At 61.9% G+C, this 22,939-nt stretch overlaps 1 protein-coding gene across 1 annotated transcript in view; it reads right to left on the bottom strand.

Annotated features, from left to right (window-relative positions):
- PTCH2 (patched 2) overlaps window positions 1–22,939 on the bottom strand; it is a 55,681-nt gene that overhangs the window by 22,121 nt on the left and 10,621 nt on the right. The window contains exons 2-7 of the mRNA XM_030573666.1: window positions 11,876–12,065; window positions 11,591–11,660; window positions 11,037–11,128; window positions 5,462–5,657; window positions 4,181–4,302; window positions 2,664–2,811 (exon numbers count right to left, since the gene is read on the bottom strand). Of these exons, the coding sequence (XP_030429526.1) occupies window positions 2,664–2,811; window positions 4,181–4,302; window positions 5,462–5,657; window positions 11,037–11,128; window positions 11,591–11,660; window positions 11,876–11,991 (744 nt within the window). The 5' untranslated portion in view covers window positions 11,992–12,065. The remainder of the gene's footprint in view (window positions 1–2,663; window positions 2,812–4,180; window positions 4,303–5,461; window positions 5,658–11,036; window positions 11,129–11,590; window positions 11,661–11,875; window positions 12,066–22,939) is intronic.

Raw genomic sequence — 22,939 nt, 5'->3', positions numbered from 1 at the left:
GAGTTGCAGCGCTGGTGATGCCCTGCAGATGTGTACACCTCCTAAGTTGCAGCGCTGTAACTCCCTCACCAGCGCTGCAACTTTCTGATGTAGACAAGCCCTCAGAGAAGTGTTCCTTTAGAGCAAGCCCTAGGTGAAGCGGGGAAGGGCAGAAGTTCTGAGAGGGGTGAATTACTGCTTAGAGAAGCTCATAGGGAAAGGAATCCTCATGGTAACCTGTGGAAGCAGTTTACTGCAACTGAAGGCTGTGAAAGTGATTTAATCAAGGAAGTTTCAGTTCCTAACAGCCAGAAATTTTCTGTTGTGAATGGATCCACTGACTCTCCCTTTGAAAGATCCAGTGTGGGTAGCTTTGAAAAGATCTCAAATGGAGTAGGAGCTGTTAAGGAAGTTGAGCAGCCTTATAACCAAGTGGCTGGGTTTGACCAGCTGGTTGGGAAGACAATGGTGTTGGAACAGGAATGTCTCCATGCTGATTCTGTGGGTGAGCAGTTGGTGCTTCAGGGTCTGAGGACAGATTTAGTTACTGGTGTTTCAGAGAAGAACAGTTTTATGGCTGAATGCTTGAGGATGTGGGGGAGAGCAAGCAAACTCTCACCCTCAGACCCTTTGGATCTGTGTGGTATCTTACAGAGTCCAGCCTTGGAATTGGTAACAGCTAAGAAATTAAAAGCTAGTGTTTGTGTTGATGCAAATTACCTGGCTGGCAGGGAGAAGGAAGACTTGCTAATAGCTGTTAGCACAGAGAGCCCACCCCATCAGCCAGTGACTTCTGTTAGGCAAAAGCAGATCCAATCCACTGTTGTTCAAACTAAGTATTACCTTGAGTTTGTAAAGAGATTCAATCATGTTATTGAACATGACTTTGATAAACCATTTCTGTTATACACTGGTTCGGCCTCTAACCCAACACTAGCTGTAGTGAGACAGACCCAGGGATGGGGAGCTCTTGGGATGCAGTCAGTGATGTCTGTGTCATCCCTTCCTGCATCAATTTTGCGTTGGGGTTGTGATGTTATTGATATAAACTGGGACCATATAGAACATGGTTGCAACCAAGGTCCTGTAGTGGCACCAAATCTTATGTAAAGGGGGTCATATAAGGTGTCTAAGACAAGGTTATGGGTTGCTGGTTAGGATTATGCTTTCTGTGTGCATGTGTCATTTTGTAGTTGAAGTTATAAGTATTGGCTCTATACTGTCTGTATTTTGTATTTGTGCTCTGCTTCTGGGTGACACCCCAGACAAGGTGGTGTTAGCTCTGCCTAGCCTGCTTGATGGCCCATTAAGGACCATCAGCTACACAACTGACCCATTGAGAGGAGGCAGATACGCCTTGTAACTCAGCAGGGTGCGCAGGGACTTGCCCATGTGACTCCAGACTCCATGTTGCTGTAATTTTCCACAATAAGAACAAAGAGGTTCTTACACCTAGAAAAGTCTATATAAGGCTGATGCCTCATCTCCATCTTGTCTTCAATCCTGCTTCTTACCTCTGGAGGGACTTTGCTACAAACTGAAGCTCTACACAAGGGACTGATGACCCATCCCAGCGGGGGATGTTCTCCAGAGACTTGATTTAAACCTGCAGTTTACTCCATCACTGCTACAAGCCTGAACTAAGAACTTGGCCATTACTGTATGTAACTGATTCCATTTAACCAATTCTAGCTCTCATCTCTACCTTTTTCCCTTTATGAATAAACCTTTAGATTTTCGATTCTAAAGGATTGGCAACAGCGTGATTTGTGGGTAAGATCTGATGTGTATATTGACCTGGGTCTGGGGCTTGATTCTTTGGGATCAAGAGAACCGTTTTCTTTTATTGGAGTGTTGGTTTTCATAACCATTCATCCTCAGGACGAGTGGCACTGGTGGTGATACTGGGAGACTGGAGTGTCTAAGGAAATTGCTTGTGTGACTTGTGGTTAGCAGTGGGGTGAAACCGAAGTCTTTTTTGTCTGGCTGGTTTGGTTTGCCTTAGAGGTGGAAAGACCCCAGCCTAGGGCTGTGACTGTCTTGTTTGAGCAGTTGGTCCTGAATTGGCACTCTCAGTTGGGTCCCGCCAGAACCGCATCGTCACACTTGCTCACCCCCCCCGCATGCTCACACACCCCCGGCACGCTCACACCCCCAGCATGCTCACAGATCCCCGGCACGCTTACACCTCCCGGCATGCTCACACCCCCTGGCACACTCACACCCCCAGCATGCTCACAGATCCCCGGCACACTTACACCTCCTGGCATGCTCACACACCCCTGGCACACTCACACCCCCAGCATGCTCACACACCCCCAGCACGCTCACACCCCTGGCATGCTCACAGATCCCCGGCACACTTACACCCCCTGGCACACTCACACCCCTCCCGGCATGCTCACACCCCCCTGGCACACTCACACCCCTCCCGGCATGCTCACACCCCCCTGGCACACTCACACCCCTCCCGGCATGCTCACACCCCCTGGCACATTCACACCCCTCCCGGCATGCTCACACACCCTGGCACGCTCACACCCTTCCCAGCACACACAGACATGCACACAGATGTGTGCACATAGAGACCCCGCAAGTTGCACCATGCTGCACTGTTGATGAGTGGCCACCCCCCCGTCCCCTCAAAGGGTGGGGATCGGCCCCCCGCTCCCAGCCCCTCCTACCTCCACGAACTCCCTCTGCCAGGCCTCCAGGATGGCAGCCGCCTTCTCCTCACTCCAGCCGATGTCCTGGATCTCGTAGTCATCCCTGAAGTGCTCGTAGAGCTGCCGCGGGCTCATGAGCAGGAACATGCTCTGCAGGGCCTCAGCGCTGCCGGGACAGGACACACCTATGGGTCCAGGCTTGGGCCCCACAGTGCCCAACGGAGCGCCCCAGCCTGCCCCACGTCCCTCCCAAGCGCCCCAGCCTGCCCCACGTCCCTCCCATGTGCCCCAGCCTGCCCCACCTTCCCCCAGAGCGCCCCAGCCTGACCCGTGTCCCCCCCAAGCACCCCTGCCTGCCCTGCATCCCCCCAGAGCGCCCCAGCCTGTCCCGTGTCCCCCATCGAGCGCCCCAGCCTGTCCCGTGTCCCCCCGGAGCACCCCAGCCTGACCCGTGTCCCCCCCCAAGCGCCCCAGCCTGCCCCGCGGACCCCCGAGCACCCCAGCCTGCCCCGCATCCCCCCCGAGCGCCCCAGCCTGCCCTGTGGACCCCCGAGCGCCCCAGCCTGCCCCGCGTCCCCCGGCGAGCGCCTCAGCCTGACCCGTGTCCCCCCCTGAGCGCCCCAGCCTGCCCCGCATCCCCCCCGAACGCCCCTGCCTGCCCGCATCCCCCCCAAGTGCCCCAGCCTGCCCCGCGTCCCCCTTGAGCACCTCAGCCTGCCCCGCATCCCCCTCGAGCACCCCAGCCTCCCCCGCGTCCCCTCCCAAGTGCCCCAACCTGCCCCGTGTCCCCCCCCAAGCACCCCACCCTGCCCTGCGTCCCCCCTGAGTGGCCAGCCCCACCCTGCTCCCCCCCCCCGAGCACGCCAGACGGGCAGCCGGCACCGCCCCCAGCGTCCCCCCACAGCTCTCCAGTCCGCCCCGCGTCCCCCCCCCAAGCGCCCCAGCCGAGCGGCCGGCCCCACCCCGTGCCCCCCCCGAGCGCCCCAGCCGGGCGGTCAGCCCCACCCCGAGCGCCCCAGCTGAGTGGCCGGCCCTGCCCCGTGCCCCCCCCCAAGCGCCCCAGCCGGGCAGTCAGCCCCACCCCGTGTCCCCCCCGAGCGCTCCAGTCGGGCGGTCAGCCCCACCCCGAGCACCCCAGCTGAGTGGCCGGCCCTGCCCCGTGTCCCCCCCCAGAGCGTCCCGCCCCATGTCCCCCCGCCCCAAGCGCCCCAGCTGGACAGGCGGGTGGCCCCGCTCCCAGTGTGCCCTCCATAGCACTGCAGCCGGGCAGCCCCACAACACAGCAGAGCCCTGGGCTGGCCTAGGACACACGCGGCTCGGGGGTTTGCCCGTCCCAGCGGACCCAGCCTGGGCACGCCCTGCTTGCTAGGAAGGAAATCTGAGAATCCCAAGTAGCTCGGGGGCAGAGGGTCGGGCCAGGCAGGAGAGAACTCAAAGCGCCTTCGCTCTCCCAGCCGCCGTGGGGGCTCGTCCATGGCCCCACACAGGGGGAGCCTAAGGCCCAGGCCTCCTCCACCCCCCGTGCCCATGCTTACCTCAGCAGCCTGCCCTGCGGGTCCTTCGTGGTGCCACCCAGGATCAGCTCCTCTTGCCAGTGCATGAATTTCCGGGAGAAGCCGTGGCAGCCCCCCATCAGCTCGGCAGGGATGTCGGGGTCCTGGGGGGGCAGGGGGTGGGTGAGCACAGGCACAGGAGCCGGGGGAGCCAGGCCGTGCACCTCCCAGGCCCAAAACGTTGTGAGGGGAGGTGCAAGGGGCCCAGCTGTGCCCTCAGCTGCGCGGGTGTCAATCCGGAGCAGAGTCACCTTGGCAGGACACGGCCTGAGGCCTCCCAGCTGCCAGGAGCTGCACCAGGCAGGCAGGAGCTGGGGCAGGGTCCAGGCTGTTTACAAGACCCAAGAGACCGCCCGGCTGGCACGGCTCTCCAGCTGCCTCGAGCCATCAGGCACGGCTAAATTAGGAACCGACCTTGGGGATTCTGCACTTTACTCTGCCGGGGGAGCAAAGCCACTGGCTCTGTGGACCCGCAGGGCCCAGGGATGTGGGGCCCAGCACTGTCTGCCGGGCAGCAGAGAAATAACCCTGCCAAAGCACTAGCTGCCGGCAGAGGGCCCCACCCTGAGGGGGGGCAGGGGGGTGTCTCTTCGCTCTCTGGTTCCCGCGCCTGGCAGTCTCAGGGGTCACTGGACGCATTGCAAAGGGGTCAATGCAGCCCTGGCAGCCCCAGAAAGGGCCAGGGGACATGGCGCCGAGACAGGGATGGAGACGGAGCAAGGAGAAGCTTTGGGACTTCCCCAATTCCCTGGCAGGGTTGGAGCTGGGGCCAGGGCCACAGGGACGGCCTGTCTGAAATACACAGCTGGCTCCTCTGTGGCTGGCCACGTGGGACACCAGGGAGTGGCTGGCCCTGCATTTCACCCTGGCAGTGTCCCCCCCGCAGAGCCTGCGAGCTGAACTGAGACACACACACACACACACACAGGGAAGAGGCGGGGACACACACACACACAGACAGGCAGGGGACACAGACACACACAGGCAGGGACACACAGACACACAGGCAGATACACACACACACAGGCAGGGACACGGACACGGACACAAACACACGCACACACACAGACACACAGGCAGATACACACACACACAGGCAGGGACACGGACACGGACACAAACACACGCACACACACACACACACACACACAGGCAGGGACACGGACACACACACACACAGGCAGGGACACATATACACAGACACAGACACACACACAGGGAAGAGGGGGTGACCCCCCTGCCCCTGTGTCTGGTGGCACCCACCTGCTGGCTCGGCCTGTTGGGGGCGCTGGCAGGGCACGCGGGCTCGCGGGGGTTGAGGCAGGGCCGCTCCACGTAGGCCTGTCCCACCTGTGCCTTGTCCAACAGCTCCCGGAAGCCCTCCAGCGAGGTGAACTGGCCCAGCTCCTCCAGCAGCTGCACAGGGTCCAGGTTCGTCCACTGGATGTCCGGCCGCCCCCTGCCAAAACAAGAGCACACGCCCAGAGAGTCATGCACCCGGCCACTCCCCTGCAGACACTTGCCCCTGCACGGATGGGGGCCCCCTGCACTGGGCACCTGCCCTCTGGCCATGCCCAGGCTAGTAACGCAGGAGGGTGCCCTCTCATGGCCCAGGGGCTGGCTGCACACAGGGCTGGTCCCCAGCCACCCAGAAACCTCTGTCCCAAATCCCTGGGTCCCTGCGCCCAGGACTCCCCCGCGGGGCCGGCCAGGCACCACCACTACCCGCTGCAGGAGGGACTAGGGAAAGGGTGGGGTGGGAACTGTAGCAATGGGGTTTTGCTGCCAGGATTTGCCAATCCCCTCCCCCCTGGCCCTCCACCCCACCCCTCTGCAAGGCGGCTACCCCCAAAGCCAGCACCAGATGCCAAGTCAAATAGCATGGCTGATCATGTTACACGCCCCCGGCCCAGCGCTGCTCCCGGCCCCTCCTTTGTGCCACCAGTCAGGGCAATTAGCACCCGCGCCCTGATGTCTTGATAGAGGGGAGCAGACGGCCGGGACGGGGCCAGGCAGAGGGAGAGGGGCAGCACCCCAGGGCAGGCGGGGGAAAGTGAGAACAAACTGCAAACTGCCGCCCAGGACCTCCACCCCTTCTGATCCCCCATCCTCCTCACACCTTGTCCCCCCCCTGCAGTCCCCACCTCTCCTGGGCCTCCCTGTTCCTTGCCCCCCAGCTGCTGATGGTGCTGAGAGGATGTGGCGGGCACAAGGGGACAGTGTCTGGCACCTGCTGCTGACATTTGCTTTACAAGCAGGCAGCAGGGTCCAGTGGGGAAGGAGCTTCTTGGCTCTGCTGCTGACCTGCTGGGCGACCCTGGGCAAGTCCCTCCCCCATGCCTCAGTTTCCCCTCCCACCTTGCGCCAACCTCTTCTACGCAGGATGTAGGCTGCTTGGAGTGGGGGCTGCTTGCTGCCATGTGTGTGACCCCCCCGCAGCCTCGCCCTGCCAAGGGCAGCCCAGAAGGCATGCCAACTCCCCCCACCCCCCCTGCACGCAGCACACTGGGGCTCCAACCCACGGGCTTGAGCACAGCCAGGCCCCAGAGATCCCTGGGAAATCACAAAGGGCAGGGGAAGAGCTGGTGTGTGTGTGGGGGGCAGCTGGCCACGCCCTGGGGGGAGGGGTGGGAGCTGGGATGGCCTGGCTCCTCAGCCATCTCCTCACTGTCCCCAGATGCAGGGACCCAGCAAAACTCCATCCTCTGAAGCCACCTTGACCCCCAGTGCACACCATGGGCACGGTCCCAGCTTGCTCCCTGCAGCCCCCACAGACCGGCTGAGAGCCCCATCCATCTGGACTGGGCCCGGGGTGGAGAGGGACCAGCGGGGACCCACTGGCGCAGGGGCTGCAGGTAGGCAGACCGACAAGGGGTCAGACCCCAGGAATCTGGCGCCCCTGGTGTGCGGACAGGAAGTGGGGCACGTGTGAGTGGAGCAGGGGGAGCAATGCCCGGGGTGGGAGGGCTGTTATCAACCCCTCCCTCTCCCGTCAGCCTGGCCGCTCACCCCATCCTCTGCCCTGGATCAGGCCCTGCCAGCTGCCATCCATGCCACACACTAACACCACACCAGCTGGGATCTGCCGCTTGCCTGGCCCCCAAGGGATGGGCCGAGGGAGCCTGGCACGATGTCCCCCAAGAACAGCCACCTTCTTCTGCCTCCTCCAGCACCGCATGGGGGACTGCAAACCAAATCTTTGACCCACAGCGCCTGAGAGAGATGGGCCAGGCTAAGGGCACAGCCCAGCAGGACAGGGGCACTCCACAGAGGGGGTGCCAGCCACACGTCAGCGCCCAACGGACTTGGCCAGCCTGGAGGGACTTCGGTGGCCATGGGGCTGAGGCACAAGGCAGATGGCAAGCAAGAGCTCTGCATAGCTTGGGTAAGCGACACGCCTCTGGGGGGGGTTAGGCGGTAAACGCCTTGGAGCACATGAGGCGTGTGGAACCTGCAGGGGAGCAGGGAAGGGCGACCCGGGTGTCTTGACAAGCTCAGGGGGGAGTGAGCCGGCGAACACACCCCAGAAGGATCCAGCCGGGAGCGACTCCGACTGCGGGGCCGGCTTCCGAGGGCAGGGTGGGAGCCCCCGCACCAGAGACGCTGGCCTGGCCGCAGAGGTTGGCCCGTAGGGAACAACCCTGCACTGGCAGCCGGGGATGAGCATGGTGGGACCAGACCTTCTTCCTCTTCTATGGCCCTGTGGCTAGAGGTGGGCCCAGCCACCGGAGGATCGAGCTAGCACTGGAGATAGGGACTAGCCCTGGCCAATGGGCACCAGCTACCATATGGCCCTGATCTCGGGCTGGCAGAAGCTGGGGTCTCCTGTGCCAAGGACTCTCCTGCTACTTTGGTCATGCAGGTCGGTCCAGCCATGCCGGCTGACGGGAGGAGGGCACCATGGGTCCAGCGTCTGCATCTGCTTGCTCCAGCTTCCAGCAGGAAGGGCCCAAGGGATTCGGGCGCGTCAGGGAGGATCCGGAGCCGGCCTTTCCTTGTACGTGCCAATGCCTCTTCATCTTCCTGGTGCCCACGGGACCAGCCAGGCGCAGCAAAGCGGAGCTACTCCTTTAGATGCAGTCTGCAGCCCCGGCCCCATCTCCTGCTCCATGAGCTGTGCAGTTGGTTCCTGCCCGATGCCGCAGCTCCATCCCCAGGCTTGCCGGGAGAGGGAGGAAGGAGAGCCAGGGGCCTCTGAACCACCTTGGCTAGGCCCAGCGAGGAAGTGGCAGAGATCCCGGTGGGGGAGCCGCTCCCAGTTCCTGAAGATGGCAGTGGACGTCCGTCGCAAAACGGCCACAGACCCGCATGGGGTCCGAGCCCGCAAGCACCAAGCGCCCTGTCCGCTCACAGCGTTGGCCCTTCTGTCCCTGAGCAGATGCTGCCTGATGGGGCAAAGGGTGTCTCTGGGTCTTGGCTCTGGCCTGCCCTCCGCTGTATTTCCTCCTGGTCCCACGCAAGAGCAGGAAGCAGGGATGGCATGGTCCGCACCGGCTGGCAGGGGCCTGCGTCGTGTCGGGCGAGGTCTCCTTTCTCATAACGAACCGAAGAAAAGAATAACGAGCTCTGGGAGGAGAAAGGAAGGGCAGGAGCCGGAGCGGGAGTGAGACGAGGCGGAGAAGAGCTGGGCGTGGGGAAGAAACTCCCTCCGATAATTCACGGCGGCTAGCTCGGAACTGGGCGAGCGCTTTGAGATTCCCACATACCAAACCGCGCTGCTGCCGCTGCCGGAGAGCTCCTTTCTCTGCTGTTCTTGCTTCACGGAGCCAAGGCAGCCGCTTTTGTTTTTCCAGCGACGGCTGCGCTTTGTTCCCCCTCACGGTGCAAGGGGGAAGAGAGGCTGAGGTGGAAGCCGGGGTAGGGGGAAAAGATCGGAGAGTTCAGCCCCTGTGCACTGAGACCCGCTCACGCTCAGGACCAGGAGAGAGATCCCCTTTCCCTCCCACCCAGGGGCTGGGCGTGGGGCAGAGAGGAAGGAAGGAGTGAGGAGCTGGGCCTGGAAGAGGGGTGATCCCACCCCGGCTCTGCCTGCTCCCCGCTCCGCTGACAGCTTTGGAGCACGATCACAAGATCCCCTTTTACCAGCCAGGATGCTGTGGCCTCCCGGCTGACTCTGACCCCCGGCATGGCAGATCACAGCCCCCCAGCCACATTTTCCCCTGCCGCCAGCACCCCGTCCTTTTGCCACCCATCCCAAAGTCAAGGGGGTGGGGGGAGTTGCCCAGGCTTTGGGGGGGGGGGTTGTTTTACAATCCTTCCCTCCCTTTATCTACTAGCATTTGAAAGCCCCCAGGCCCCCCTTCCCTCCCACTCTCGAGGGGCAGCAGGCTGAATACCACCACTATTTCATTTGTTGGGCAACTGGCGGCTTTCAGGGCGGCATTAGCATGAGAATGCGGGCGCTGCCGTTTGCTGACAAAGGGCCTCGCAGACAAACAGCCGTGTAAACAGAAAGAATGCCAAGTATTGTTCCCCACTCCCCTCCAGACCCCCCCATGCACCCTCAGGGAAACCTGAGGACCAGCCCAGGAGAGAGGCGTCAGGGCCCACGATCTGGCAGTGGAGCCTGGCGGGGGCTGCCCCAGCAGCTAATGCACCCAGCTGGGAGCTGGGTTCTCCTCCTAGCTCTGGCACTGAGCCACCAGGCAACCTTGGCCAACTCTCCCCACCTCAGTTTCCATGTCTGGATAACAGGGACAGCGACGCTGACTGCTGACATTCGGTCCCCTCTCTAAGGTGGGTGGCTATCAGTGTCCCCATGTACAGATGGGGAAACTGAGGCACAGGGCAGCACCGCAACTTGCCCAGGGTCACTCAGGGAGTCAGCTGAGGAGCTGGGAACCCAGGAGTCCTGCATTCTGCTGCTCACTCACTGGGAGGCTTAATTCAAATAGTGAATAGTGCCTGTAAAATACTCAGGGGTCTCGCAGCCTCTGTACCACCCATCCCTCCAGGGGCAGCGCCAACAGGGCTGGCACATGGGCTGGGCACAGAGGAGCATCAACTCAGCTACACAGCACTGTGTCCCAGCCCAGGGCAACAGCCTGCACCATAACCAGGAGGCCCTTGGCCCTGCATCACCCGCCAGCCTGACACGTACACAGGGTCACAACCATGCCCTGCCCTGGGGTGAGATCACACGTCTGAGCTTGGCCCCACAGGCAGTGAGGGTGCAACCCCCATTGGGCCTGCTGCCCTCTGATGAGCCATGGGCCAGTCCAGGAGCAGATGGAGATGCCGCACAGCCTGTTGGGCAGTAACCATGCCCCCAGGGTCAGGCCTACAGGCCCAGCGACTATCGCCATGGGGTGCCCAGCTACTGGCGGGAACTACGGCTTCCCACAGCCTGGATCTGGGGTGGCCACCGAGACGGGAGAGGCTGGCTAGGACATGAGCCCCCCACACTTGATGCCCAGTGCCCAGGAGCCTCACAAGCTGGGGGCACTCAGAGGAGAGCCATGGGAAGGGTCGGGAGGCTGGAGGAGGGCTGTAAAGGGAGCAGCATGCACAGTTGGCGGAGTGGCGGTCAGGGCCACGCAAACAGTCTCGAAGAGCCGAGCAGGCACAGACCCCAGCGGGCAGGCAGAGAGAAGAGTCCTACATTGACTAGCCTGGGAATCCTGCCAGCTCCTGCAGGGTGGCCGAAGTGGGGTACCGCACACACCAGGGCCCCCAGGCGCTGGTGCAGCAGCTAACTGGCAAGCCGTAACTGGGCAGAGCTGGTCACGTGCACTGCCCCACCGATACCCTGCCAGCCCAGCCGGGAGCCCGCAGGCAGACCCCACTGGAAAAGGGGGACCCAGCACCTCCCGCAGACCAGCGGGGGGAGGGTACTCACGGGAGGTAGGCGGAGCCTCCTTGCAGCTTGGCGCCGTCCCAAAAGCAGTCCAGCGGGGTCAGGATCACACAGGGGAAAAGCTTCTCGATCATCTGGGGGGGGGAGGGCGACACAAGGGGAGGGATCAGAACCACTGCTGGATCCCCGGTGGCACTATCACAGCCACCCGCATGCTTCTTCCCCTGCCGGCTCCGGCCCCCACCTCCCCAGCCCTGGCTCCCTGCGGCGGGGGTGAGAGCCTTCTCCTCTGCAGCTCCAGCAGCCTCCCTGGGACTGTCCCGCTACGCAGAGCCAGACCCTGCCCCCGTGCCTCTCTGTACTGCATACAGCCAGAGCAGGGCCAGGCCTGGATCTCGCACTGGGGCCAGACAAGCTCTGGATCCAACCCAGCCTTTTCCCATCGCCCTCGTGCCCCAGGCTTGCTGCCCCTGCGGGTGACACCAGCGCCTGGGGCCAGCCGCCCCGCAGAGTGGGGCCTGGGCAGCAGGACGTCAGTGATTTCCCGGGCACTTCAGGGCAATTCTTGCAGTGCCGATCCAGTCCCAGGGCCTCACCCGCTCGATCATGCCGTTCTCAATGATGGGGACACCAGATTTGTAGCAGATTTTGTTCAAATCCCAGGATCTGGGAAAATAAGCAGAGAAATGAAAGGAAGGTGAGAATGGCGGAGGGAGCTGTACGGTGCTGGGCACTGGGAGGGAATCAAGAGAGACAATATCATTAGGAAGCATTAGGAGGGGCAGGGCGCCAGGAGGGGCCTGGGCTGGGACATCAGGAGGCAGAGTGGAATCCAGACCCTGGGACCCCCATGGCCCATGGCCCTTTTTCGTCACACTCACTTTCCATACAGCGAGACTTGCACCTTGCTGGCTGCCAGCGCCGCCTCGAGGTGCAGCTCCAGCGCCTCCTGGGTGAGGACGTTCTCCCCTTCCCGTTTCGGGGTCTGGATCAGCATTTGGGACGTGTAGACGGATTCTTCACCCAGCTTCTCTTTCGTGTACCTGCGCTCCTGGCTGACACGGCTGCCAGCTGGGGAGAGAATGAGAGAACTCCAATTAACACGCCACCCCCAAGGTGGCTGGGGACCCTCCCGGAGGCAGCTCCCCCCAGAGCACTTGAACGAGGGGACATCCAACGAAATGAGGAGGCAAGAAATTAGAGAACATGTTTTTACACAATGCAAAATTAACCCGTGGAACTCCCTGCAACAGGATAGCCCAGAGCTCAGCGGGGGATCAGATTTTCTGTGGATCCTGAGACCTGTTGGGCCTACAAATTTACCCCAATTGTGAGCTCAGCTGTAAAAAGTTCATCAGATGTTACAATAACCTAAAATAACCAACGCTGGTGAGCAAAAGTCCGAAAGGGCGACAGAAAAATGGCCCTAGTCTAATCCAAAAGGCCAAGCTGACCTCAGCTGAGAACTGGGCTGAAATGAACAGGCGATGTGCAGCCGGAAGTTAATATGCCAAAGTTGGTACATCCGATAGTAGGCCTAACTGGTGGACAGAATCATGAGCGGCTGGGCTGGCCCTTGGTGGGGCCTTAAAGAAAGAGATTTGGTGGGTAAAGACATAACAAACAGACAGAGGCTCCTGGAGTGAGCCCCACCGTCCTAGCTGCCACCCACACTACCTCCTGGGGCCCCGCACCTTTGTCACGCTGATCCCGAGACGTGTCCTGACCACAGAGAGACGGACTCGGCCGACGTCGCCACCCCATCGGCTCCAGCCGCATCCCAGACACCCACTGAGGGGACCGTTCTGACCATCTCTGAGACCATTTAAAGCGACGGTCAGACGAGGGGGCTGACGGGAGGGGAATGGGGCCTGCGTTACAATAAAAGCTGTAGTTTATCTTTGGCATTTCAAAGGCTTTAGCTGGTTTCCCTTTAACGGAAGGTTAGAAGGGTTTTCAGGGTGCGTTTGCTGTGGCACAAAGCGGGCTGAGTCTCTGTCTACCAAGCCTCGGGGTTTGTGTAACCCTGGGCAATGACTCCATTACGTTATGGGGCACCTCCCGCATATACCAGAATAGAAACAGAAGAGGAAACAAATCCTCCCCCTCCCCCCCAGCATGTCCTGCCCGAGCCGCCTCGTACGCACAGTTACGCTGCACGCACCCTGTGAGCAAGGCGCCCCACCGGTAAATACGGACACAGGTGTTTGCTTTCGCAGCACCTAGCGCATGATGGCGGTTTGGCCAAACCCACCCGACCCCCGAAAAAAACCCTGGACAGATGCTGCCCTGGCTGGGCAGGATGTCTGGGAACTGACTCAATTCTCAATTCTCAACGTGCTGTCACATTCCTCTCACTCATAGGGTGCCCCAAGTCAAGACCTACTCCCCCTTCCTGCGCTAACACAGATGTGGGGGAGCTGTCGGAGCAAGATGAGAAGGATGGGCTCTTCCCACCTAGCTGGGACCAGCTGTGGGGTTTCCGTACCCCACTGCATGCTCTCTGGGGCAGGGAACGGTCCTCTCTGTGGTGGGGCCTGGCTCTGGCTGGCCTCTGCACACTGAAACAAACAAACAACAATTCCTTCTTCTTTGCTGCTCATTAGATAAGTCAGACTGGCCCAGGAATCTGCCAGCCGCTGGGCCTCGGCTGGGCCTGTCCCTTGGTGCGGGCAAGGGGCGTGCTGTGGGTTTGATCCCAATCTCCCTCGCGCTCCTTACAAATTTCAGTCCAGTGATGGCAGCCAGATGCAAATTGCAGAGACACAGCCCACCCCAGTGGGTGGCTGGGACCCCGGCACATAAACCTCCTTTGCCAGCTTCAAGCCTGAGGGCGCCTGGGGAAGAATTTCTGAGCTACCAGCCTGCGTTTCAGGATGGCATCAGGCAGCCCTTGCTCCGCAGTGAGGCAGACAGAGGCTGGGATGGCAGCACCGGAGCTGCTCAGACATCCTCTTCGTTTTCCATTCGCTGTCCCCTAAGTTCCTCTCAGCTGTGCGGCCGCCCAGCTGCCTATTAAGCCCTGCGCAGGGGCTGAGGGCTGCAGCAGGGAGAGATGCCTCTCCCCAGCACCGACTTGCCACACCGGGGAGAGGCGCCTCTCCCTGCCACCCCAGCAGCTACCTGCCACGCTGGGGAGAGGCGCCTCTCCCTGCCGGCCCCAGCACCGACCTCAGAGAGGCGCCTCTCCCCTATCCCGGAACAGCTGTGGCAAGAGAGGGCTGGGGGAATCCTCTCTCCTGACTGCAGCCCTGGGGCATCCTGCACCTCAAATCCCTCATCCCTGGTCCCACCCCAGAGCCCACCCCCTGCACCCCAACCCTCTGTCCCAGCCCTGGGCCTCCTCCCACACCCTGAGCCCATCAGCCCCACCCCCACCACACATCGCCTCCATATTGGTGCACATAACATTCATTCCGCACATGGACGTAAAGAATTAGAGGGAACATTGGTCCAGGCCCATGTCACCATCAGCCCTGCGGCTGCAGCTGGGGACGGACACGTTCAGCCCCTCCCACACAGCCCACACTGGCTCCTCACCAGACGCAGGCTCTCCAGCCGCACACTGCCTCCCGCCTGCACCCCTGTACCATCCCAGAACGTTCCTCGTGTCGCCCCCATATGCCGCACGCTGGAGAGGTTTTGGTCCTTCCTTTTGGGTTGTCTCTGCTCCTGGCCCATCCAGCAGCGGGGCCAGAGCTTCTCTCCAGGGGACTCATTTCTGCAGATCGCTCCTTTGATCCCCCACACAAGGCGGCTGCAACTTTCTTATCAAGCTCGTCTTTGCCTTCCCCCTTCCACCCTTGCTCTCTGGCACATCTGACCACGACGGACTCATCTCCTGCCCTTTCCCTCGTGAGCACCCAGCCAGTGCACCGCGCTGCTGAGCGGCCCATCTCCATACCGTTCCCATCTCCCGTCAGAGGAACAACCCGCTTTCCCTCCACTCCCTGCAGCTCCAGGCATGCCGGAGAGACACGCCGCCGTGCGGCCCTGCTCCCCACTAGCCCATCTGCCGTACTGACCAGCAGCTTTCACCAGTGCCACACTTAGAACCACCTTGTGAATTCAACCCAGTGGAAACCGGAAAAGCAAATTTATCCAGCTGGGCCCACCGTCCCGCAACTCCTAGATTCAGGCAGCCCCAGCCCCTCCTCTGACAGGCCCCTCCCTCCCCTCTGGTCACCACCCAAAGGCGGCCGATTGCTCCCGCTAACCACCCCCGTCTCGCCGGCTGCCAGAGACCGGACCCTTTTCTACACCCTGCTGCCCTTCTAGAACATTCCAGGTCTTTCCTAACAGGCCTCCCCATAGCCTGGGGTCTGGTCACTTCCATTTTCCCTGGAGAAGCCCTGAGATTTCCATTCCCCAGCTGAAGCCGCAGCTCGACGTCTCGGCTCTAGCTGCCTTTCCCATCTCAGCCGGGGCCAGGCCAATCATTTCAGGAGAAAGAGGAGTTCAACACAATGGCAGGGGGAGGGGGTTGTTTTCTGGAAATAAAATGGGGGTTTGGCAAACCTGACACTTGCCCCTTCCTCTAAAGCAGCTGGCACCAGCACCAGGTGGGGCAGATCAGCCGTGATGCCTGCGCGCTCAGCCAGCCCCACTGGGCACAGCCTCTGCCCGGTTGCCATATTCCCTCTGCAGACTCCCCCAGTGTGCAGAAGTGGGATTTGAAACCAGTTCTCCGGAGGGCCGGGGTGCTAACCACACAGCCTCTTTCCCCTCCACGCACCCTTTCCATGGCCGCTCATCCCGAGGGTCCATCTGGACCCACGTGTGGCCAGCGCAGAGAGCGCCAGCAAGCACAGAGCGCGCCAGCGAGCACAGCTTTGCAATCGCTGGCTCCCCGGCCCGAACAGCGCTATTCCCAGCGTCTCCCCCTCCAGCACCAGAGCACCTGGGGGAGGAGGGTGGGACGCTGCTGGTGCGTGTCAACGGCATTAGGGGCGCCGCCCGGGTGTGACTCTGCAGGAGCCTTAGGCTGCGTTCCCAGCTCTGCCACAGGACATTGGGCAAGGCTCCCCCTCTGGCCAGCACCAACTCTCCTCCCCGGGGTGGCGGCAGGCTGTGGGGGTGCTGTGATGAAAGGGGAAAGGCACAAGTGCTCTCGCTCTTCCCCCAACCAGCCAGGGCCATCACATTCCCGTCCACCTGAAATGGACCATAGCAATGGCAGGCCCGAGAGGGGAGAGGACACCCCTCAGAACGGGCCTGGGACGGGATGGGACTCTCTGCAGAACAGGGCACCCCACGGAACAGGCCCAGGACGGGATGGGGCACCCCATAGAAAAGGCCAGGGACACCCCACGGAACAGGCCAGGAACACCCCACAGAACAGGCCCAGGATGGGGTGAGGCACCCCACAGAACAGGCCAGGGACACCCCACGGAACAGGCGGGGGATGCCCCATGGAATGGGACTGGGATGGGACGCCATGCAAGATGAGCACCCCATGGAACAGGAGGAGGACAGGATGCCATGCAAAAGGGAGCATCCCACGGAACGGCCGGGAGACAGGACGCCACGCAGAATGGAGTACCTCATGGAACGGGCGGGGGACGGGATGCCATGCAGAATGGAGCATCCCATGGAATGGGCAGGGGATGGGATGCCATGCAGAACGGAGCACCCCATGGAACAGGAGGGGGACAGGATGCCATGCAGAATGAGGCATCCCACGGAACGGGTGGGGGCTAGGACATCATGCAGAATGGGGCACCCCACGGAACGGGCGGGGGACGGGACGTCATGCAGAACGGAGCACCCCATGGAACAGGAGGGGGACAGGATGCCATCCAGAACGAGGCATCCCACGGAACGGGTGAGGGCTAGGACACCATGCAGAATGGGGCACCCCACAGAACGGGCAGGGGACGGGACGCCATGCAGAACGGAGCACCCCATGGAACAGGCAAGGGCCACCCCATGGAACAGCCCAGGACAGGGCACCACATGGAGGGCTGGACCTGTCCAGGTTTCCTTTTCTCATTCTGTTTATTATGGTGGCACCTACAGCCCCCCCTGCAGCCGGGGGCCCCACTGTGCCAGGCACTGCCCATGCCCCTGCCCAGATCTCACAATCTAACCCGACAGGGCACACTGAGGGAGGGGCTGGCTTGCCACAGTCACCCAGGCAGGCAGTGACCCCGCTGGCACCCAGCCCCCAGGCTGGCCGGCTGCTGGCCCCCGTTTACAGTCAGTCCTTCAGGCAGCGGCCACTTGGCTCCTGGAAACGCGGGGTGGATCAGTCCTGAGCACAGATCCCAGCAGGGAGCAGCCTGGAGCTGGGAGGGAATGCACGCAGCAGGCCCCAGCCTCAGTCCAGCCGCTGCCAAGGGAGCAGGATTGGGACCACGCTCCGTCTCTCCAGCCTCCGGCTCAATGCAGCACTCTGCCAGCTCTGGCTGCCAGCCAGCGCACGGGAGGCCAAGCGCAGTGAGAGCAAGACCACAAATAAGCAACAGAATCTTCGCCTTTAATGACTTATTATTTCTTTCATGCTTTTATTTTTCCATCCCACCCTCCCCGCAGGGCCCCAGGAACAGCTGGGGACAGTCGGATGGCAGTTGTGAAGGAGGCCGTGCCAGGGAAGGCGGGGGGGCCATGGTGCCTGTGAAAGGGGACGGGGAGATGCAGGGGGTGCTGCGTGGGTGTCGGAGGAGGCATCCAAACCACTGCCAGCTGTTTGGGAGGTCAGGCAGGAGGTGCACTGAACTGCTCCGGGCTCAGCCCAGCAGGGAGAGAGGGAAGAAGGGGAGGGGGAGAGAGATGGGGGTTATGAGGCTGGACAGACAGCACCCGCTAGCGAGCGTGCAGGCCTTCTGTCTAGCCCCTCCTGCCGCGCACTCCCCAGGGACCCCCCAGCGATCCTGCCCCCCCCGAGCCCCGGCCATCCAGTTGCTGGGGATTTCCATGGCGCATCTGTCGTTACCCCCCATTGCCACTGCAGGAAGAACTGCACATCTGCAAGTGTTGGGGGGGCGTCCCTTGTAATTAGTGTTAATTTGGAACAGGGCGCTCCGAGCCACGGGAGAGCTTCAAAGGCGACTGAGGAAGCCTCAAATTCCAACCTCCTAATTAACCAGGGAGCGAGATGAAAAGACAAGGCCGAAGCCCAGGCCTGCCAAGCGCACTTCAAACGGGAGGCTCGCTGGCTGGCACAGGGGGTGCGTGCCCACCCCGGCCCCCCAGATCTGAGCTGAGGGAGAGCCATCATGCCAGTCCCGGCTGGCTGCTGTAGCCCCAGGGGTGAGGGGACTGCACAGGGGGAGGGGAGCATGCAGTGGGGGGAGGGGGCTCTGCCAGCCAGCAAGATAGCAACAATGAGCATGTTAATGAGGAGCGCTATGCAAATTCGCCTTTCCTCCAATTAACAAAAGGAGCACTTGGCTTTCTCATGCACAGGGCCCCTCTGGTTCCAGCCAGCCCCCCCACCCTCAACCCTTCACGGGGAGCAGTGTTCCAATCTCCTCTGAGTCCTGAGGGCTTGGGGTGCCAGAGCCTCCCACTCCCCCTTGTGCTTCAGCATCCAGACACGGAGGGACCCTGCCCCCCCCCGAAAACCCGTGGGGCTGAGGATTGGGCACAGGAGCCTCGGGGCAGTGCCTGAGCCTGCCCCCCAACATGCTCCCGCAGAAGCCCAGCTCCCCATGGACCTCACCCCACACCAGACCCAGGGCTGGGTTAAAACCAGGGACCCCTCATATCACTGGCCGAGCACGGCCTGGCCCGGCCCAGCGGGCAGGGGATGGACCCACCGGGACCAATAGGGCTGTGCCAGTTCTGGTGCCAATCGGCCTCCAGACACAGCTCACGGAGGGGCCCCTATTCCCTCCCAGACAGTCGGACCCAGTGCAGTGGGAGGAGACCCGGAGCCCTCGCGGCCACGCACCCCATGGGCAGCTGCTCTGCGTGCGCCAGGCGAGGGTGGCGTATACCCAGCCGGGGGGCAGGAGCAGACAGGCTGCACCCTGGTCTGGTGCCCAGAGCCACATGGGCTGGGCAACGCAGCCAGGAGCGGCTGCTTTCAGAGACATTCAAGCTAAGGGGGCCCTGCCCCCCAGCGTGGCACCAGCTCCCCCAGGCAGCTTTCCCAGCAGCCGCCTGGGACAGCACCACTGACCCCTCTGGCCAGGGCAGTGTCTGCACAGCAGGGGAGACGATCCCCATAATTACAGCATCTCAGCTCTCTGACAGCGCCAGGCACCTCCTTCCACTCAGCCAGGCCACCCCACTGAACGCGCCAGGCCTGGGCAATTATCATCCCTCTGCCCATGGCTCGGTCTGGCCCTACCCCCTGCCCCTCCCCGAGCAAACTCTCTCTGGGGCATTTCCTCTGCCAGCACAACTCGCACGCCAGCAGTGGCTGGAGGGTCCAGCCGAGCTCGGGGGCCCATTGTGCCAGGGGCTGCACCCCCGCCCCCTGCCCCACCACAGCCTCCAGTCTCAATGCTAGGCCCAGGCTGGGTGGGGAAGATGCTGGGCCAAGCTCACCCAGCAGGCAGAGCCAGGGACATGAGGCAGGCGTGCAGTGGACCACGCTGCCCCCCAGCTTCCCCCTGCAGGTGCCCAGGCCAGCAGCCGGAGCTAGGACCAGGTGCCCACGGATGGGCAGAGAGGTGGGGCTGATGCTGCGCCAGCCCAGTCCACGCTACTCTTTAGGGGCACTCTCCTTTGATTGCTATAGCAACAGCATGGCACCCACCTGCCATCATCCAGGCCTGCTCTGAGCTGGGGTGCACATTGGTACCCCCGGAAGTGCCCCCTGCAGGGCCTGATGTTGAATGCACCCAAAGGAGCGTCTCCTGCCCCGCCTTGCACAGGGGATGGACCCGGCCCCCTGCCGGGGGCCCTGCCCATCTCTGAAGCAGCACTGCCCTTGGTGCCCTGCTGGCCGAGGCGTTGCCCCCCCTTGGCATGCAGCCCAGCAGTGTGGCCCAGCAGGCGGGTATTTCCTGGGGGTTGGGGCATCACCACAGGGTCCCCTTGCATCTCTCAGTGTTGGGCTCCCAAGTTCCAGGGGACGCATCAGCATGGAGCTAAATGGATAGGTAAGGGGCACCAAGGAGAGGGCTATGGACCACATCCTACCCCTCAGGCCCACTGCTCCATCGCCCCCACCCACCAAGGAGCCAGGGGGCCTCCCTGGAGAGACTGGGCTGCAACCTGCCCTCCAAGTTCTCCCCAGCCCCCCACATCCAGAAGGGGCAGGGAGGTCCCCATGGCTGCCGGAAACCTACACACAGCTTCACTGTCTGCACCTGCCATCCATGGGTTCAGACCCAGGCCGCTGCTGCCTGGGATGGGACGTGAAAGGGGACCCGAGGCCACCCCAGCTTTTGCAGGGCAGCACACCCAGCGCTGCAGCCACTGCAGCAAGAGAGTTTTAGGGGCCCCCCCATTCAGGGCGGGGGGGGGATCACCACAACCGGCCAGCACCCCTACACACAGGCTCCAGGAGCTGAATTCATGCCACAATGCACTGCCCCTCGCTGCCTCCAGCAGAGTGAGCGAGAGGATCCAGACGCTGGCGTCCAGCCCACACTGCTGCCAGCTGCAAAGACTTAGCCCCAACCTGCCGCTGAGCCACCCAGGATGCCCTGAGCCATGCCCCAAAGCTGGGGAGCAGAATGCAGGCCATGTGGACACCCAGCAGCCAGCCAGCCCTACAGGGCATTCACACCCCAGCTGGGAGAAGGCAAGTGGTCGGTTGGAGGACAGGGCAGGACAGGGCTGGAGCTGGGCAGTGTGGAATTGCATACGGAGTCCAGGTGCACCGCTGTGTACACCATCAGGAACACGGCATAGCCAGATGCAACCTAACTGGGCAGGGAGAGCCGCTCTCGCCAACGGGGCCTGTCACCACCAATACCCCTCAGCTCCTTGCCTGCCCCTTCATGCTGCCTGTCCCCCTCCCTGGCGCTCATACCTACAGCCCAGCAGTGCCCCGCCCTGGGGGTCCTGAAGTCACACGCACACACCCCGGCTGGCAGCACCCCCTATCACATGCCCTGCAGCACTGGTGCAGAGCCAGGAGCTCAGCCTGGGACCCACCAAGCCCTGGGCCTCCCTGCTGAGGCTGCCGACAAGGGGGCAGCAAGAACCAAGGGCGATGGTGACTTCTGGGCCTATGGGGAGCCTGGCTGAGCCCCCCCAACTCATCACATGAGCCACTCAAGAGCCTTGGCCGGGAGGCAGGGCTGGCAAAGGCTGGACCCCGGCACCTGCCCCTCTCCCCCAGACGCTCCCGCTCTAATGGCGGCCACACAAACGGAGCTCCCAGAAAACCTGCCCACCCATCACAAACCCCCTTTGCCCCCAACCGCAGCATCAACCCGCCTGGCCAATCCAGGGGCATTGTGAGCTGATGGGCCTGTGAACCCAGGTCTCCCAGCGGGCTGCCCCCCACTGCACCTCCCAGAGGCTCAGAGCACCCAGCAGGGTTTCTATGGCAGGGCGCCCAAACTGCCCCCTAAACAAAAAGCTCCAAATATCGAGACTGTCCCAAAAAAATCTGGTCACCCGACATAGAAATCTATAGGCTGAGTCGCCCAGGAGTGATGACTGCAATTCCCTCCCCAGCCCTGGCAGGGCAGCAAGGAGTGGGGGGACAGAGTGTCAGAACACCTGGGTTCTAGTCCCCGTGCCCCGGGTTTCCCCACTGGTAGCAATGGGACTAAAGATCCTGCAGGGCAGGGGGGGAGGCTGTGTGCCGTACTGTCTGCTAAGTGCTCTGAGATCCTGGGATAAAGGGCAGAAATCCCAGGGTTGTTCCGGGCACAGACAGGGGGAAATGGCTCACCCAGATGACAGGCCCCGTGTGAAGCCAGCTGTCTCCACGCAGCCGGGGGCTGCCAGGCAGACGAAGAAAGCCAGGGCCAGGAACACAGACAGACGGCAGCCTGGGGGCTCTGGATACTGGGGCTTCCCCCGCCCACAGCCATGGAGCTGGCCCGCTGGGCTGGACACCACTATGAAGCGTGAGGGTCACTCTGGCACCTGGGCACCTCCAGCTATGGGGCACACACCCCAATACCACCCTACAACCTGCCATGGGCTTGGAGCCCTGATCAGTCCTGCTTGGGCCCCTCCCTATTGCTCAGGCTCCCGATTGCAGGAGATCTTAGCCTGAGCCCATCACCCTGGTATCTGGGTTCTGGGAATCTCCTCTCCCCTCCCTGTGACAAGCCCTGTGGTAGCAGTTACTGGCACCCATTGATTTCATGGCTCCCCCCACGGCGTCCTCAAACATTAGGGTCAGGCCTATTCCAACGGGGCTGCCCTGCTTTCGTACCTGCGGGCAGCCGAGCGGCACCAATATGGGGCCATGGCATGGGTACAAAGTGCTGCAGGGCTCCTGGGCTGGGACAACATGGGGCAGCCAAAGACCCCCATGTGACACACAATGGCATCACACACAGCCCGCCCTCCCCCCAGCATAATACACAACAGCGTCACATGAAGGCTGGGCCCCCCGATGTAACACACAATGGCATCACATACAGCCCGGTCCCCCGCGTAACATACAATGGTGTCACACACAGCCTGCCCTTCCCCCAGCATAAGTGTCACACAAAGGCCGGGCCCGCCAATGTAACACAAAACAAACAGTGTCACACGCAGCCCAGGCCCCCCACGCAACAACAATGGTATCACACACAGGCAACCCCTCCCCACACCCCCGTGTAACACACAACAGCGATGCACACAGCCCGGGCCCCCTGTGTAACACACAAAGGCCAGGCCCCCTGACATCACACACAGTCACACAGCATCACGCCAAGTGGCACCAGAGCTGGCTCACCTGCTGAATGATTTAGATAATAATGTGGCATGGAGAGGACACTTACAGAGTCTATGGATGATACCAAGCTGGGAGGGGTTGCAAGTGCTTTGGAGGACAGGATTAAAATTCAAAACGATCTGGATAAACTGGAGAAATG

Source organism: Gopherus evgoodei, chromosome 8 (assembly GCF_007399415.2).
Source record: "Gopherus evgoodei ecotype Sinaloan lineage chromosome 8, rGopEvg1_v1.p, whole genome shotgun sequence".
Classification (NCBI taxonomy): Eukaryota; Metazoa; Chordata; order Testudines; family Testudinidae; genus Gopherus; species Gopherus evgoodei.
This window is presented reverse-complemented; position numbering and strand designations above follow the sequence as displayed.